Source organism: Calidris pugnax, unplaced genomic scaffold (assembly GCF_001431845.1).
Source record: "Calidris pugnax isolate Ruff unplaced genomic scaffold, ASM143184v1 scaffold171, whole genome shotgun sequence".
Classification (NCBI taxonomy): Eukaryota; Metazoa; Chordata; class Aves; order Charadriiformes; family Scolopacidae; genus Calidris; species Calidris pugnax.
In genome coordinates, this window is record NW_015091064.1 from 5,344,900 (window position 1) to 5,361,162 (window position 16,263).

Sequence of the window (16,263 nt, forward strand, 5' to 3'; positions counted from 1 at the left end):
GTAAGTTTAGTCTCTTTAAAATGTATTTCAGACCTAGGGTGCTGATGTTTTAGAGATTTCACCCAGTGATCACAAGGTCTAAAAATGGCCCAAACCAGCAAAAAGCATTACTATCAAATGTTCAACAACTGGTGTGAAAAAGCCGCTGAAATTCTCTCACCTTATTTCTCGGGGAATATTGCTCTTATACATCAAAAACTAATTTCATTCACTTCTTTAAGTTACCCACACGAAATTCAAAGGCAATTGAAAGGATTGTGTGGAAAGGAAGAAATCAAAAACAGGGAGTTTGTGGAGGATGAGAAACGTTATTAAGGACATTTGACCTTTAGATTAAAATTTATTGTATAGTAGTGACAAAGACCTATATTATTAATACATATATATTGCACTGTATTTCTTTTCACAAATGGATACTATATACAATATGTAATATGATCATGCATTTGGTCATTAAAATCTAAGTTAAAATGCAAAATAGTCTCTGTATTCTCACATGTAAAGATATATTAATATAACGGTATAATAAATAACAACACTATGCCTTTCAACAGCACTTTTGTTATTGCCCTCAAGCAATTTGATAAAGAAAAGAAACCCAAACACCACCACCCTTGCCACATACACACACACAAAAAAAACCCCACACCAACAAAACCACCAAAGTTACTTACAGCTCCGGTTTCACTTCTTTTTCACATAAAAAAGAAGACACAGCCCAGCAGTGTGATCTGTCCCAGATTCTAGCTCAGAACAGGACCTACATTTTTTCAAACCCAGCTCCATGTCTTATCCCCCTGGATCACCTTACCTAAATATATCACACTAACACATCTCATCATAGAAGGCACAACTGCAGCTACACTTCAATTCGTTTGCTATTTACAAACACACACACATTTACATCACACTTGCTACACTTTCCTTTGAAAATTGTGTCATACATTTCACATTACTTTCAACTGTCTGTGAAATATAAAAATAATTCCAGGCTACTCTTCTTAGAACAAAACCCAAGAACTAAATAAAAATTCATCTATTTGGTTAAGTATTTCTGCTGAATATAGGTAAGAACACAGAATATGCTCAGAAGAGCAAAACAGCTAAATAAAAACTTTGTAAAATATTTCTTGCATACGTGAGGTAAAGCATTATGAAGAATATACGTAAAGCTTAAGGCCAGTGTTTACTTATTACATATACAGAAGCATGGTGATATTCGTGAAAGCATTTGAATATATTAATTATTTAACAAAATTAAGTACTAACGGTTTCTCTAAGCATATGTTTTCACTACTCATTTTATTAATTGGTGCAATTTACCAGTTACGACAAATTGCAATATTCAGTACTAATTCTTCCCAAAGGGATAATTTATAGAATCATAGCATCATTTAGGTTGGAAGAGACCCTTGGGATCATCGAGTCCAACCATCTACCCTACTCTACAAAGCCCTCCCCTACACCATATCCCTCAGTACCACATCTAAACGTCCCTTAAACACAGCCAGGGATGGTGCCTCAACCACCTCCCTGGGCAGCCTGACCACTCTCTCTGTGAAAAATTCCTTTCTAATGTTCAGTCTAAACCTACCCTGTTGGAGCTTGAAGCCGTTCCCTCTCATTCTGTCAATTGTTATATTACAAACATGATGATACATATCACAAGAGAGTTACAAACTGAATGGTGTTTGAGACCAGCTGAAGAAGTCAACTGTCCATTGCTTGGATATTACTTCTGAGCCAAGATGCAGTAACTGACCATCAGACAGGAGATGGATTCAACCAAACCACTGCTACAATCTCCTGCCTTGCAGACCAGGAGCATTCACTCATCCATCTATCTAATTGGAGCTGAAAAGACAGTAACTACTCAAAGCACTTTTAATACTAATGGCCTGTGATCAACTGACTCTATCGTGAGGAAAGACTGGAAATAATGTTGACATTTATTTCTACATTTCTATACAGAATTTTTCTTAGTTGGAAAGGCAACCTCCTATTATTCCTAATAATTGTGTGGATATTTAAAAAATCTGTTAAATTCCATTTTATGATGCATTTGGAATAGCTAAAATGTAAATTAATCTATTTTCTAAGGCAGCCAAATACACAAAATTCAGTGAAACTGCTGTAAATTCGTATCTTTGAAAAGTAAAATCCGAACCTAAACCATTATTTCAGTTTACTTGTAAATTCAAAACCAGCTCAAGACTGGGAAAGATTTATGGCTTTATTATTACTATTTTATATAACTTCCTTACCTGAACGACCCACGGACTGTTGGCGAAGGCCATGATATCTCTTTCTTCCCAGAAAAAGGCTGAATCTGATCTCTTGATCATTTCAAATTTACTAAGTAGCTTCATTGCATAAACCTTCTGTGTCATTTTATGGCGAACCTGTTGATTCAGAAAGAAGAGAACTTTTCTTAAAAGCCTTGCAAAACAATAGAATACCAGCATAGTATTTCTCTTATATGCAAACTGCTTTCTGGGATGTGATGCCTCCGGGTCTTCGTATACTCAATTTTCTACACAGTAGGATTTCTGAACTTCCAAACCTGCAGAGAAAAAAACTAAGGCCTGCTCCAAAAAAAAAAAAAAGCAGAGATGGAACAAGAAGGATGCTGCAACCCCAGAAGAGGAGCTGGAGGGCCACAGAAGGACGCACCTCAGGGCAGTGGGAGCTCTTAGGAGGCAGCTCTTCTATTGGAGATGCACCAACACAAGCCTATGTTCTTCCTCACTATGGCTATGAGCATAAAAATGAGCTGACTCCAGTAGTCTGCTTACTCAAACTGAAACTGCTAAAAAAACCAACCAACCAACCAAAAAAACCCAACCCAAATCTTAGAATAAGAAAAGTACCATTTTTCTCCAAAGAACTGGACTGCTTTTAACATTTTCTGAGTAAATGTGCCTACTTCAAGTAACCCAGAACACTGGGAAGCAAAAAGAAAAAAAAAATAGGTTTGTTTACAGAAGAAAAAGGAAATGGTTATCTATCCACCCCTCAAAAGTTTCACCATGTAAGGAGAAATCATTCTGAACACCATCTATCCATTGCATTCATTCATGCTAGAAATTCTACAAGCAGTCCAGTTCATCCCGTTCCAATTTTTATTTTCCCACAAAAATTTTTGGTCATATATCTTAAGTAGTTAATAAATTTACTTTAAATGGTGTAAAATTAAATCTTGTTGGAAAACTAAAATGAAAACTTTTACGACAAAATCTGAAAATATTTTGGAAAACTTCATCTGAATATGGACATGAAAGAAAATCCTTCCAGCACAGACTGTAAAGTCATTACCCTGTTAATGAAACAATGCTAGATTTATGCTACATTATGAAAAAAGTACTGAAGGACCATTTTTTTAATATTCTTGAGTGTTCCTTGTAGAAATAAAGGTGAGAAGTATTCAGCTGTAAGATGCCTGTGTCAGCAGAATGAAATAAATTAACTACATCTTAAGTTCCTGCATATTTTCTTCACATGAAAATAAAAAATTCAGTGGATTAATTTGAGAAATCAGAACTAAACAGTTACAACTTTCTGGTGCATTTAAAAACCTAACATTTAGTAAAATAAACCATACCCGCCTATCTTTTAGTTTTACACAATGTCCAAGTTTAATTACGTTACTAGAAAGAATGTTTATAAGCTGTTTTCCTGAACGGCTGTAAATGTTTCAGGACCATTCTGTCTGCAGGGCAAAGCTTCCGAGAGGCACCTGTTGGGTCTATAGATCTGGGAGCATCAGTCTCCGGCTCCTGAGGAGCTGCAAAGGCTGAAGCTGCTGAAGCCAACAGGCATGAGCTGTACAAATAGAAGTGGCATTGAGGGGTAAATCATGGAAAGAGTGAGAATGTGAACAGAAATGAAGTCATTTATGAACTTACTGTTCTTGAAATTGGAACTTTTTGCTCTCAAGGTATAGGTACAAAAGTTTTAGGATTAGCATTTTGCATAGTTTAACAGTAACTCACGACCTTCTGTACAGTTAGATACATACCAAACACCAAAACAGAAACACATTTCTACATGCATTAATGACCCTGTAAGAATTTTTTTTTAAGACATTAACAATTAACCAGCTAATGAAGGGTGTCCAAAAAAAAGGATTTTGAAAACTACCTTGTTCCCATTTACTAATCCCACATGGGATTATTTACAGACTCGGTGACGCACCACAAACTACACACCATGAAGTAGAGCTTTTGTAATCCTGCTCAAAACCAGAAGAAACACAAAGACCAGTGACCTCAAAAAGATGCTGTTTAATCGATGATGAAAGTCCCAAAAATTCAGCACAGCCTGAAGCAAGCTCATGCACAGGAGAAGAGGGGTAGGGGGCCCAGAAATCACAGCCTGGGCTCCTGGCTGAGGTACTGCCAACAGGTTATTAGTTGGGTAACTTATTTCTTGAGGAAAATTTCAAGATAGGTTCATTCCCCGTACAAAAATCAAGGAACCCAAGCAACAACTATCATGCTGGCACACCCAAAGGCTGAGTGTGTCATGCCCGTGCCCCACTGGTGATGTTACTGCTTAGACCCACCACCATGGCCCCTGGACACAGCCTATTTAGCTGCTAACCGCTGTGCTCTTTACCCCGAGCTATATTTGTACATACATATATTGGCTCGTATAGCAGATTATTCATGTATTAAACTGTCACGATGTTTCAATTTCTTCCAACTGTTTAAATGAACTGCCAAATTTAAACTGCAGCTCACCAGAGCAACTCTCAAAATAGGTAGGAAAATCCCTTCGTGCCACCAGACTGAGTAACATGGCCTCATTTAACTTATGAAAATGCATTAAGAAATAAGAATTTCCCTCTACTCCGCTTCATCAGTCTAAGTCTATCAAGAAACAAGTATGCACAAAATGCATCCATAATTTCTATAGGAATGGTGTCAGAAAAAATCTGTAGGTAAAGAAAATAACATATCTGCAAGTTATCAGATTGAGTGCATAGTGTTGATAATGGTACCATCTCTTTTATGATAAAAGAAAATGAAGATCCTGGAGTTGTGAAATAAGGTTTGAAATAATCACAAGTATCCTAAAATACTTTATAGTACCTAAGTCCATACCCTGACAAATTTTCAGGTAACTAGACCACAACTGCTTTATGCGCATTACTAGAGACGTGTACATCAGCAGCAGCTGGGGAGCTAAACAAAGCACTTACTTAATGGAAAAAACTAAACCAGCATCTGTAAAGCACCAGTAAAGACTATCACCCAGAGCATCCCTTCTGAGCCAGCACAAGAAAGCATCAGCCCCGCTCTAGTTTTCTGTTCCAGCACAGGGAGTCAGTCACCACTGTGTCCCTGCACCGATACAGCACCCTGTGATCGGAGAAGGGACTGAGGACATGCTTCAATTTCAAATCAAGTGAAAACAAACGAGGTACTCAGGATGTGCTTTCATAAATTACTGCTTCTGCATAAACCACAAGTAACATATTAAGCACCATAATTCAATTTTTCTGTCTGCCCTAGACACCAGTCACTTTTAATTCACAGCAGTGCATAAGAGAAGACGGGATCTGGCAGCTGGCAATTATTTTCTTAGCTTTCCCCATCACCAGGGACCCAGGAATCCAGAGGCCAAAGCTCTGGCTGGAGTTTAATACTTCTGGAGTTGGTGGAAAAACAATTTCCTATAAAGTCAGATGCTCAGACCAGAGTCATCTGATTTCTCTTTACTGGACTGATTTTTTTAATTTTTGGGGGAAAGGAGAGAGGGAAAGCGAGGCTATTTAAAAAAAAAAAAAAGATCTAGCTCTAAATTTTAATTAATACAGCAGTAGAGATTGTGTTTTCCTTTCTTGCTAGCACCTGGGAAGCTGATCTCTGCACACCACTTCTTTCACAAGAAAATGCTGTATTGGAGCAGAAAGCTTGGGGGAAACAAAAATAAATGAAGGTGGTCATCGCTGACTATTTTATGCTGAATATTAACATACTCATTTGTTGGCTTGTTATATTTAACTATTACAAATATTTAACAAATATTTGTGCTACAAATATTTATGCACAACAGCACACACTGATAACATGACATTCATTAATTTAACCCATGTATTTAATCATGTTTTATTTATGGTTCTTTCTGCGTTTAAGCCCCCACTGAAGCAAATTTCTATTTTGATCACAGAATGCGTTGCAAAATATTTTGATTACTGCAAATCCATCATCTGCAACTGTGGTGTTAACATTTTGAATGGAGTAGAAATAGATATAGCTTAGCTCAATAGTTTAAACTTGTATCATACCTTGTGAGGCAAAAAATTTAGGTATGTATGCCCTCATCACCAGCTAATATTAGTTCATATCTACAGCTGCATTTATTCACCCACTGCTTTTTAGCTGTAAGACTGCATAGCATTATGATTTCTACTTATATTTTTACACTCCAGAAAAAGAGTGTTCTTCTTTTAAATTGGCATGAAGCACAGAAGAGCTCTATATGAACACACAGGAGCTCCCTTCCAGTACTAAGCATTCTTAGCTTTTATTACTTTAGAACTTGAAGGGCTTATTTAAAGAATTTAAAAAAAAAAAAAAAAACACATAAAGAATAAAAATTCAAACCCCATCATTATATGACTAAGTTACTATGCATTTTACCAGCACATTAGAATGATGAGGCAAATGAGAAGTAAAGTTTGCCTTCAGACCCCTCAAACTACCTAACTGCAGTCTGTACACTGTGAAAAATCATCTCTGCTTTAGAATTTAATTGTGCATGACACAGTGAATTAAAAAAATAAGCTTCCATTCTAAGCCAGAACAAATTAAGAACTTATATTTTAAATGAAATGTTAAAAAAAAAAGAAAATTATTTAGAAAAGCCCTTAAAAATATAGATATGAAAACAATGTATTTTGACTTTTGAAGCACATTAAAAATACAATTCTCTTGGATGCTTCCAGCAAATACATCAGTGTGGCATCCAAAAAACGCAGGACTTGTTACTGCGACCTTCTCTTTTTCATCTCCCCACCCCCCCCCAACAAACAGATGAGGAATTCTGCTCCTTAAAACTCAATTCTTCATTGACTTCCCATGCAAGCACGTGAAAAGGAGCATCTCTATTAGCTATACAATATATATAATGATGAAAATATCTAATAGAAGACTTTAAAACATACCGTTTGATGTGACTGTAAGTGAAAAGACAAAGAGTAGACTGCTTTCTTACAAACCTCCCTGCAGCAGCCCCTTCTCAAATAAGTAAGGTTCTGCTGGAGGTTTTTGGTTTTATTTTTAATCTCTTGCTACAAGGTTATAAAACCATATAAAGATTCATATGAATATTTTTAAGTCTGTTTGAAAATGGGGACCTTTGGAAATACTCCCCTCCATATTTCATAAATTCTTCTGGGTAAAAACAAAGTGCAAATGATTCAAAAAGAAACAAGAAAGAAGGAGCTACATTCTCATGTTGCCATACTTCGATGAAGTTGCCTTCAAAAATAACATAAATGAATAAAAATTGCTGATTTAAATGTTAACTACCACATGAATTACATCTAAATTTGCAAATCACCTATGAGTCACACAAATAATATTAGGCTAATTGCAGTTTTTTCTCCCCAATTCTAAACAATTTCACCAATACCTATATGAAAAATACAAGTAATTTTATAACAGGATAATGAATTTATTGCCATTTTACATTGTGTACCTCCTATAAGCATTTCAGAGCTAAGATCTTGCCACATTCCTCAACAAAACTCCAAAACATCTTTGTGTTTTCCAAAATTCCTTTATATTACAAGACAATATGATTTTCCCAGCTTCCTCGTGCAAAATTAGCCTGGAACTGTAAAATGACAGTTCCATGACAAAAGGCTCAAGCCAAAGGGTAATTTTGGTTACCTTGTGGTAACAAGATAAAACACTTCAATTGCTGCTAATCAGTTGCTCCCCTTTCCACTGACGTGCTTCGCATCTCTCTTCCTCTACAAATGCTTACATGGAAAATTATCATGGATGAGCTGGTGCACAGTTTTCTGTTAGTTCATGATAACTTGTTCCTGATGTTTGTATTCTCAGATTCTACTTGGTGCTTACATCCATAGCTTATGTCAAAACTGACATATCAATCCATCATAAACATATGCTCACATTTTTGTGCTACTTATCACACAGTATGACTTGGAAGTCCAGGCAAATTCAGAATTAAATGAAAAGGAGACTACGCATCATATACTAAGTTACTTTATGTATTTTGATTGCTTTTTTTTTTAAATAGAATTTCTCTGCAATATAAATTTAAAAAGTAATCCCATTTTTACATTAGATATTATATGGGATACGAATGGACAATCTTACATGAGTTATATCAGCTAAATACAATACAAGCAGCACAATTATAAAAGCAAAACAAATATTTTGGTGTTGCACAATTAGCTTGCTCTTTCATAGGAAGGTTTTATAGATTATACAGTAATGCTTGCGGCCAAAAAAAAAAATCAGAATTACCATGAACTGCTTTATTTCATTTTAATGAAAGGATAGCAAACTGTTTCCCAAGTCCTTTCCTTCCAATCCATCATGTTTTAAACTCAGATGTACAGAAATGACCTTATGATACAATGAAAACAACATTTATTCTTTGTAAGAATGCACTTTTAGATAGAAAGCACGCAAGACTGGGGAAGGTTCTGGTTAGAGCCATAAATCTGTCTAATCATTAAATCATTACATTCTTACCAGCTGCACTTCTCCAAAAGCCCCTCTTCCAATCACCTTGACAACATCATAGTCTTCAGCTTTCATTTGTAAAGCTCGTATTTTTTCCACAATCTTCTCATCTAAAACAAATCAAATAGAAGTTGTGATAACGCATGCATTAACAGAATACAAGAATTTTCTTTAACATTTTTCATTCAGATTAAAAAAACACCCTATTTTTATTTAACTGTTTAGAGCCTTCTTGGTAATTCTTGAAATCTGAAGCTACGAATAATTTTCATTATTGTTTCATTATTGTTGGGAAACTATTAACTATCTACCTTTAGCTGAACTGTCTTTTGCATTTTGCTGACTCTCATTTCACACCTCTAATAATCATTCACAAGCTCACAGAAAGACTCTAGTAATGAAAACAACCAGAGAAGCCTATCTTGAATTTTCAGACAATTATTCATTGCCACCTGCTGTGCTGCCAGGATCCCCTGACACTCGACTGATAATGCAGGAGTGTGAAATACCTGGTGCACACAAAAGCTCTGCAGGTGCAGCCTGCTCCTACACACCTGGAGGTTTCAACAGCAGGGATATGGCTTCAGATCCACTCCTTCACTTCATAGGAAATAATAATTCAAATTGACATATGTTTGTGTAACTGCTGGCCATCTCAAAGTGCTTTTTAGAGCTCACTACATGTGTAGTTCTACATTTTTTAAAATTAGGTCTATGATGCTCAATTCAAGTATCCTCTGGTGCAATATTCTGCAGATAAACTCTTCCAGTATTTTTCTTGTTGCCAGTTGTGGGAATCTGGAAGGAAAACCAGTGAAACTCTGACCTCTGACAAATTCTAAAAACATGCAGGATCCTAGACTCTTTAATTTTGCAAAGTTTGAATGCTCTAGTGAATGTATTCCTGGCTAAATGCATTTTAAAAATCTATTCTTATTACAAAGACAATGGGAGTAATGAATGGAATCCTTACTACTGGAGGCAATCTTAAGGTGACAAGCTTTGACACTGTCCCCACACGTGCTTAGAGGAAGAACAACCCAAAGGGAAACAGGTTGGCTGGAGCAAGACCTCTACCAGGGAAAAGCATGGAATTGTACGAAGAGTTGTGGATGCTTGTATTCAGAGAAGAGCAGAGGTGTATATTGCGAGATCCCTATTTAGGCTCAAAGATCGTGGAATCTGATCCCAAGAAAGGCACGAAAGGGGACCTTAGCTCTGAACACAGGGGGAAGAAGGATCAGAGGTACTGTTAATTCAGTATGGCATTAAAGACGACACTGTCAGTGGGGAGTTAATGATAATAAACATCTAGTAAATAGTTTAACCATTCCTGCACATTCATGAAGAGCAACCTGGCAGGCTACAAGCAATCCAGGAGATGCCAGGCCATCAAGAATATTTCTTTTGACCCAAGTGAGCAACAAACCCAACCAGGGAGGCACTCTGGTCTATTACCCACTAATGAGAAAGAACTGGCCAGGGGTGACAAAGTCTGTGTCAGCCTTGGCTGAAGCAACCTTCAGATGGTGGAATTTAAGACCCTGAGAGAACCGAGGAAGGAAAATAGCAGACCTTGGACTTTGGGAGAACAGACTACAGCTTGTTCAGGGAACTCATAGGCAGCATCTCGTGGGAAGCCACTGTGGAGGGTAGAAGAGTGGGTTGATCTTGAAAGATGACATGTTCATAGTACAAGAACAGTCTGTTCTAGTCAGCTAGAAACCGAGCAGGCATGGCACAGAGCCAGTTTGGCTGAATGGGCATCCTCTGCCTCAACTCAAACACAAAAAGCAAAGGTTTGGAACACGGAAGCAGAGATGCACTACCCAGCAGGAATCTCCCAAGCATGCATGGATGGAACTGGGAAAGTCAGGCTCAGCTGGAACTGAAGCTAGCCAGGGTTATGAAGATAAACTAGCCTTTATAAATACACTGGCAATCAAAGAAAGAATGAGGCAAATGTGGGCCTACTGTTCCTGGTGGAGTAGGAGATCTAGTGCCAAAGGACACGGAGGACATCAAGGTACTCAATGCCTCTTTTGCCTCAGACTTCACTGGTGAGTTCTGCTCACAGACCTCCCAGCTCCCCAGAGTGTGAGGCAGTGGTACAGCAGTAGAAGTCAGAGTTAAGGACCAATAAAGCAAACTTTACATACACCGGGCCGTAAGATGACACAGGATGCATCTGAGCATGCTGAAGGAGTCAGTCAACACCATTACCAGGCTGCTCTCTATCAACTTTAAAAGGTTATGGCATCCTAGGGAGGCTCCTGATGACTTGGAAAGGGCAAATGTCATGTCTGTGTTCTAGAAGGATGACAAGGAGGATCCAGAAAGCTACAGTCTGGAACAGCAGCCTAACCTCACTGCCCAGTATGATCACTGAGCAAATCCTTGTGGAACCCACTTCCAAGCATTTGATGGAGAGGAAAGGATAGGAACAGCTGGAAAGGAACAAACTGTTTGATTAACGTCATTGCCGTCCATGATGAGGTGTGTGGCTTGGTGGACAAGGGGAAAGTAGTACATTTTTCCTTTCCTTGAGTGTAGAATGACTTTCAATGGAGCATCTCAGTATCCTTGTAGCCAAACCAGGCTGACATGGATTGTACAGAGAAAATACAAGGTAGGTGGAAAACCTGCTGGAGTCATGGTCAGTGCTCCAAAGTTCAAAGTTGATACGCTGCAGGGCAGGGCTGCTCCTAAGAGGGACCCTGACAGGATTAGTAAATGAGCTGAAAGGAACCTCACAAAGTTCATCAAAGGCAAATGCAGAATCCTGTAGCTGGGATGCAATGACACCACACAACAGGACAGGAGGGTGCTCACCAGCTAGAAGGCACCTTGAGAAAGAGGACCCGAGAGCCCTGGTGGACCCCAGTGCAAGATGAACAAAGAGGAATGAGCAGCAAGCCCTTGCACTGGCTGCACACGAGGCTGCACTGGTAAATGCACAGCCACTGGGTTGAAGGAAGTGATTTTTTTCCCCTCTGTTGTCACTTGTGAGACCACATCTGGAACACTATGTCTAGCATTGGGCTCCCCAGTGCAAGAAAAATATCAAAACATTCCCTAGCTGAATGGAAGGCCACCAAGGTGCTTAGGGGGTGGGACCACATGATGCTCATAGAGAAGCTGAGAGAACTGGAATTGTTCAGCTTAGGGCAGTCGAAACAAATGGCTGACCTCAGCAGAAGTTGAAAGGAGGTTTTACTTATGATAGGTGCAAAGTGAAACGACAAGAAGCAACAGACAAGTTGGAACATTGGGAATCCTATTTTCTAGGAAAAGAATCCCTAGAATTGGGGAATGAAGCAGACTGTCTGGTGGAGCTGCAAAACCTCCATCTTCAGAAATTTTCAAAATTCAGCTGCACAAGGATCTGAACTACCTGATCTGGCATCAAAACTGGTTTGGCTTGAGCAGAATTGGATGGTTGACCTCCAGAGGTCCTTCTTAACATCTGGGACACAAATTGCAACTAAAAATTTCTTCTCCTGAGGAAAAGATTATGTATGTAAGGGAAGAGGAGAGATTTAAAGGGAAATAAAAAAGTTAATACTGAGGGAAAGAGTCTGCTAGTAAAGATATAAGGACAGAGGCAAGTAAAAACCTCAAAAGCAGACAAATCTGCTACATTCAGTGTCCCAGTAAGACTCTGAAGTAATCCAGAGCGTGAACAGGAAAAGAAGCTGAGAGAATTCTGAGGCTGTTTTCTACAGCGAATCATGAAAGCTTAGATGGGAAGCACAGAACAGCAACAATGCTTTACCCACACCAAGTTTATTATTTTGTTCATGTTGTGAACTAACTCTGCAGTTTGAGAAGGGAAGACTGTGCTTGGAATCTTACGTAATCGCAGATCAGAAGACAAGGAGGACAAATGCAAATTGTAGATTTTGTCATAAAATCTAACACATACAGAACAGATAATCAAAGCATGGAACTAACTTGAAACAAAAAACGGGCCGCAGGAAGGCAAGCTCAGAGAAACCCTGAAGCGATGTCATAATTGCAACATGCTGGATCATATGATTTAGTTCATGTATCACATAACACGTTCTAATTCAAGGTGCAGGAGACCTTTCCAACACTATCCTTTTGGTAGAGGACTGAATTTCTCAGAAGGTTTCACACAGATGAGTTTGTACATTTGTGCATGAACACACACCACAGACTGTGTCTTAGGGCACCATGGATTTGCAACAGCGTGAAGCCCAGCAGAAGAAAAATGTTAGGTTTAAAGGAAGACATTAGATGGACTCCCCAGCCCCAGAATGTAATGGAATCTTATAAAAAAATTGTGATATTTGACTAGAAGTCCTAAAATGTGAGTATGCCATAGCCTATGACTCAGGTTTCTTCATTAACACAGGAAGGACCAGGAATGCTGGACAGCATGAATGTTTAAAGACAGCTTTTGATTTACTGCTTGAAAATGGCACTATAACCTTTAAACAAATGAAGCCTCACTTTCTGAAAGGGCAGAGTGTTTGGCTCAGTCACTGACAGCTGGCAGCAAGAATGTGGCTGAAGGTTACAAGTGCTTGTGAAAATGGAATAAATACCTGACTAGAAGAGTAAAGAGGGGTGGGGAGGAGGAGAAAACCAAGCTTTTCTGCTCTTAGAGGTTAAAAAGAAAAAAGGTTCATATCCAGGTTATTTTCTTAAAAAGAAAATATATCAGGCAGTTCTGGGGTGTGTATATACGAGGGATAAAAATGCAAGGGAGTGCAATTTTATCCCCACAGACCAGACACAGTCAGTCAATGAGTGCTGCTATGGAGTATATTAAGTCAAAACTTGCTGCCCCAGGCAAAAGTCTGGCCAGAAGTTAAACTGAAGTAGAGCCAGGAAGTACTGCAATCCCACACCCGCCCAAAACCAAACAAAAAAGCACAACAGAAAGACTGAAGTAATTAGGGCTGCATACACAATATCTGGTCAAAGGTGTGTGAGGAATAAGAAGCTGCTGGAGACCTTGCAGACGCAGCAGAAACCAGAAGGCACAGCTTCAGACAAGTGAGCACTTCCCCCTCCAGACAAAAGGAATAGGAACACAAGAAGTGTGTTGTCTTAGGGAAATGGAAAGCAGCAGTCCTCTGACTTGCAGAGGACACATCCCTGACTTAATGAAAGTAAGCATAATGGCAGAACTGAACTGCTTTGTTATCTATCAAGTACCCAAATGCAAAAGTAGTTTTTGACTGACATATACATTGCTTATACATCTAAGGTATCTAAAAATTGTGGCTCTAATTCATGCTCTGCTTGGGAAAAGTCTTCTCCCATAGCTACTCTTAGCAGAACAGTTATCATTAAGAATGGAACGAGAGCCCAACCTGCCGAGGTGTCTGCAAAGACCTGGCAAGGAGCAGCCTTAAAGAAGCCAACAGAAAACCAGAGGGGTAATTAGCTCCTTAATGTAAATTCTACAGTGCATTACATTTCTAAGATTCTTCTTAGCATCTGACATTTATCCTGTGTCACTGCCAGGAGGCGTGGAGCACGGAGAATCACAGCCATGGCAGGCATTCACACCGTACCAGAGCACGCATTGCTGCTGGTAACCACATGGCTGGCCTGTGATTCAGCAACTGCAAGCAACACAACAAAATATAAGAGAAGGAACCAGAACTGGTACTTTTTGCAAGAAGTTAAGATTAACAGATAAATCTTCTAAGTAAGCAGTGCCTGCTTGGAGAGGAAAATGGCAAAAGCAACCTTTTAGGAAGTTTATTTGGGGGTTAGCAAAGCTGCTGCATGAGTGACACACCTGGACTAAACGTTCCTTCCACTGTAAATACATCCATTTGCTGTTACACTCTACAAGTTTGCAAACCTCCACAAAATCAGCAAATCATTTTAACAATGGAGGTTTCCAATTTTTGAGTGATGCTGGATAATACTTAGGAAGTCACTGATCCATTTAGGGAGTCAAGGCTCCCGGACTGTAGCAGGCCTGTTGATGGCACCACTCCCTGTGCAGCTGTTTGGACCTCCTCAAAATCCATTCTTCATGCCCTTCTATTCTTGATGATAATACTATAAATGATGAAATATTTTTAACTGTTGCTTAATTATCTGCTCCCAGAAGTTAAAGCAGCTAACAAGCTACATAGTACCTGCATGGGAGACCACCAAAAAAGGCACAAACCACTAAGAAATGATTCAACACTTGGCAATTCTCAGCTGGCAAAAAAAAGTGACTTGGAAGAATTGACTCAACCTGTTGTCATGGCCTAGATAACAAGAGGAAAAGAAAAGACTAAGAAAGACTTGATACACCAAGCCCATGCTGGAAAGCTCAAGCTTCTTTTCTAAAATAAGCAAGTCAGTTTTCACTCTCAGAAGACTATGAGATTACTCTCATTGTTTTGGGAATTCTATATTGTGTTATGCTTCCCTGTCCCATGAATACTTGAAAAACATCAGCAATTTAACCAGAATCCTAACTGTTGATTAAAGCAATACAGAAGACTGAAAAGGAATGGTTGTAATATGTGAGATACTTAGGTGCCTCATAATAAATACATGCTCTACTTTGGTTCAATGCCTTAGAAAAAGTGGTAAGAAATCAGAACAATAAGGGAAAGCAGACAATTATAAAATTTCTTACAAATTAAACATGTGAAGAGGTTGCTTCTGCAGAGTGGTCACAGAAACAGGATATACCAAATGCCTATAATATGGGCAATTAATAAATTGTAGTTTTGTTAAATGAGTTAAAACATTTGAGTTTCAGCTTCAAACTAGGAGTTGAGCTGAATATCAATTAATGTCTCAGCTGAGATGCAAACTGTTTAATTTTTAAATTAAAATAAGCTATTAATAAAACATTAACCTGATTAGCAATGACTTGCAGTAGGTCTGAAGCAGGGTGTATCCAAACTCCCGGGAATATGGTAGAAAAAAAACTTTTCCTTCTTGAAATGTTATTGTGGAAGAATTAAGTGATTAAATTGACTGTAAGTGTGATGATGATAGCAGTTTGCTCCACAATTTTTGAGGATTTGTGTAATATAGATTAGAACCATCATATGCAACAGCTCCGCCTCAGCTGCTCCACTTTGCAGCACAGGGTGCTAACTCGGAGGACGGCCCTGTCACCTCTCCATGGTGTCCTCAGGAAGCCCTGAGGAGGGACACAGGCTCCAGGCCCCCGGCACCAACCGTTCATCAGAGTCTGTCAGAACCTTTTGACAATAATTCTCATCTAGGCATTTGCTACAGCTCTTCACATGCTGAGAAAAATCAGAGGAGACAAGAACTCGCTGTTCCCTAACCTAAGAGAGAAACAACTACTGTTCCACAAATTCTTAATACAATCCCTAACTCTTTCTCCAAGCCTAAGGTAACGAGAGGCTTCAGCAAGCACGTGTATGCTCTTCCTTTCCACTGATACGTGCGACTTCCAAAACAGTTTCCAAAAACACACGAGCTATGGGTTCAACAACTTTAAATCACATAAAATGACAATGCCAGTAAGAAGCCAACTGCCCTCCTGTTTTTTCTTGCACCCAAGCAGCTC

General features: G+C 38.8%; 1 protein-coding gene across 2 annotated transcripts in view; it reads right to left on the bottom strand.

Moving 5' to 3' along the window:
• Window positions 1-16,263, bottom strand: part of ROCK2 (Rho-associated, coiled-coil containing protein kinase 2) — a 99,327-nt gene that overhangs the window by 39,219 nt on the left and 43,845 nt on the right. For both annotated transcript variants that reach the window (XM_014956778.1, XM_014956779.1), the window contains exons 3-4: window positions 8,739-8,839; window positions 2,265-2,402 (exon numbers count right to left, since the gene is read on the bottom strand). In XM_014956778.1, coding sequence (XP_014812264.1) covers window positions 2,265-2,402; window positions 8,739-8,839 — 239 coding nt within the window. The remainder of the gene's footprint in view (window positions 1-2,264; window positions 2,403-8,738; window positions 8,840-16,263) is intronic.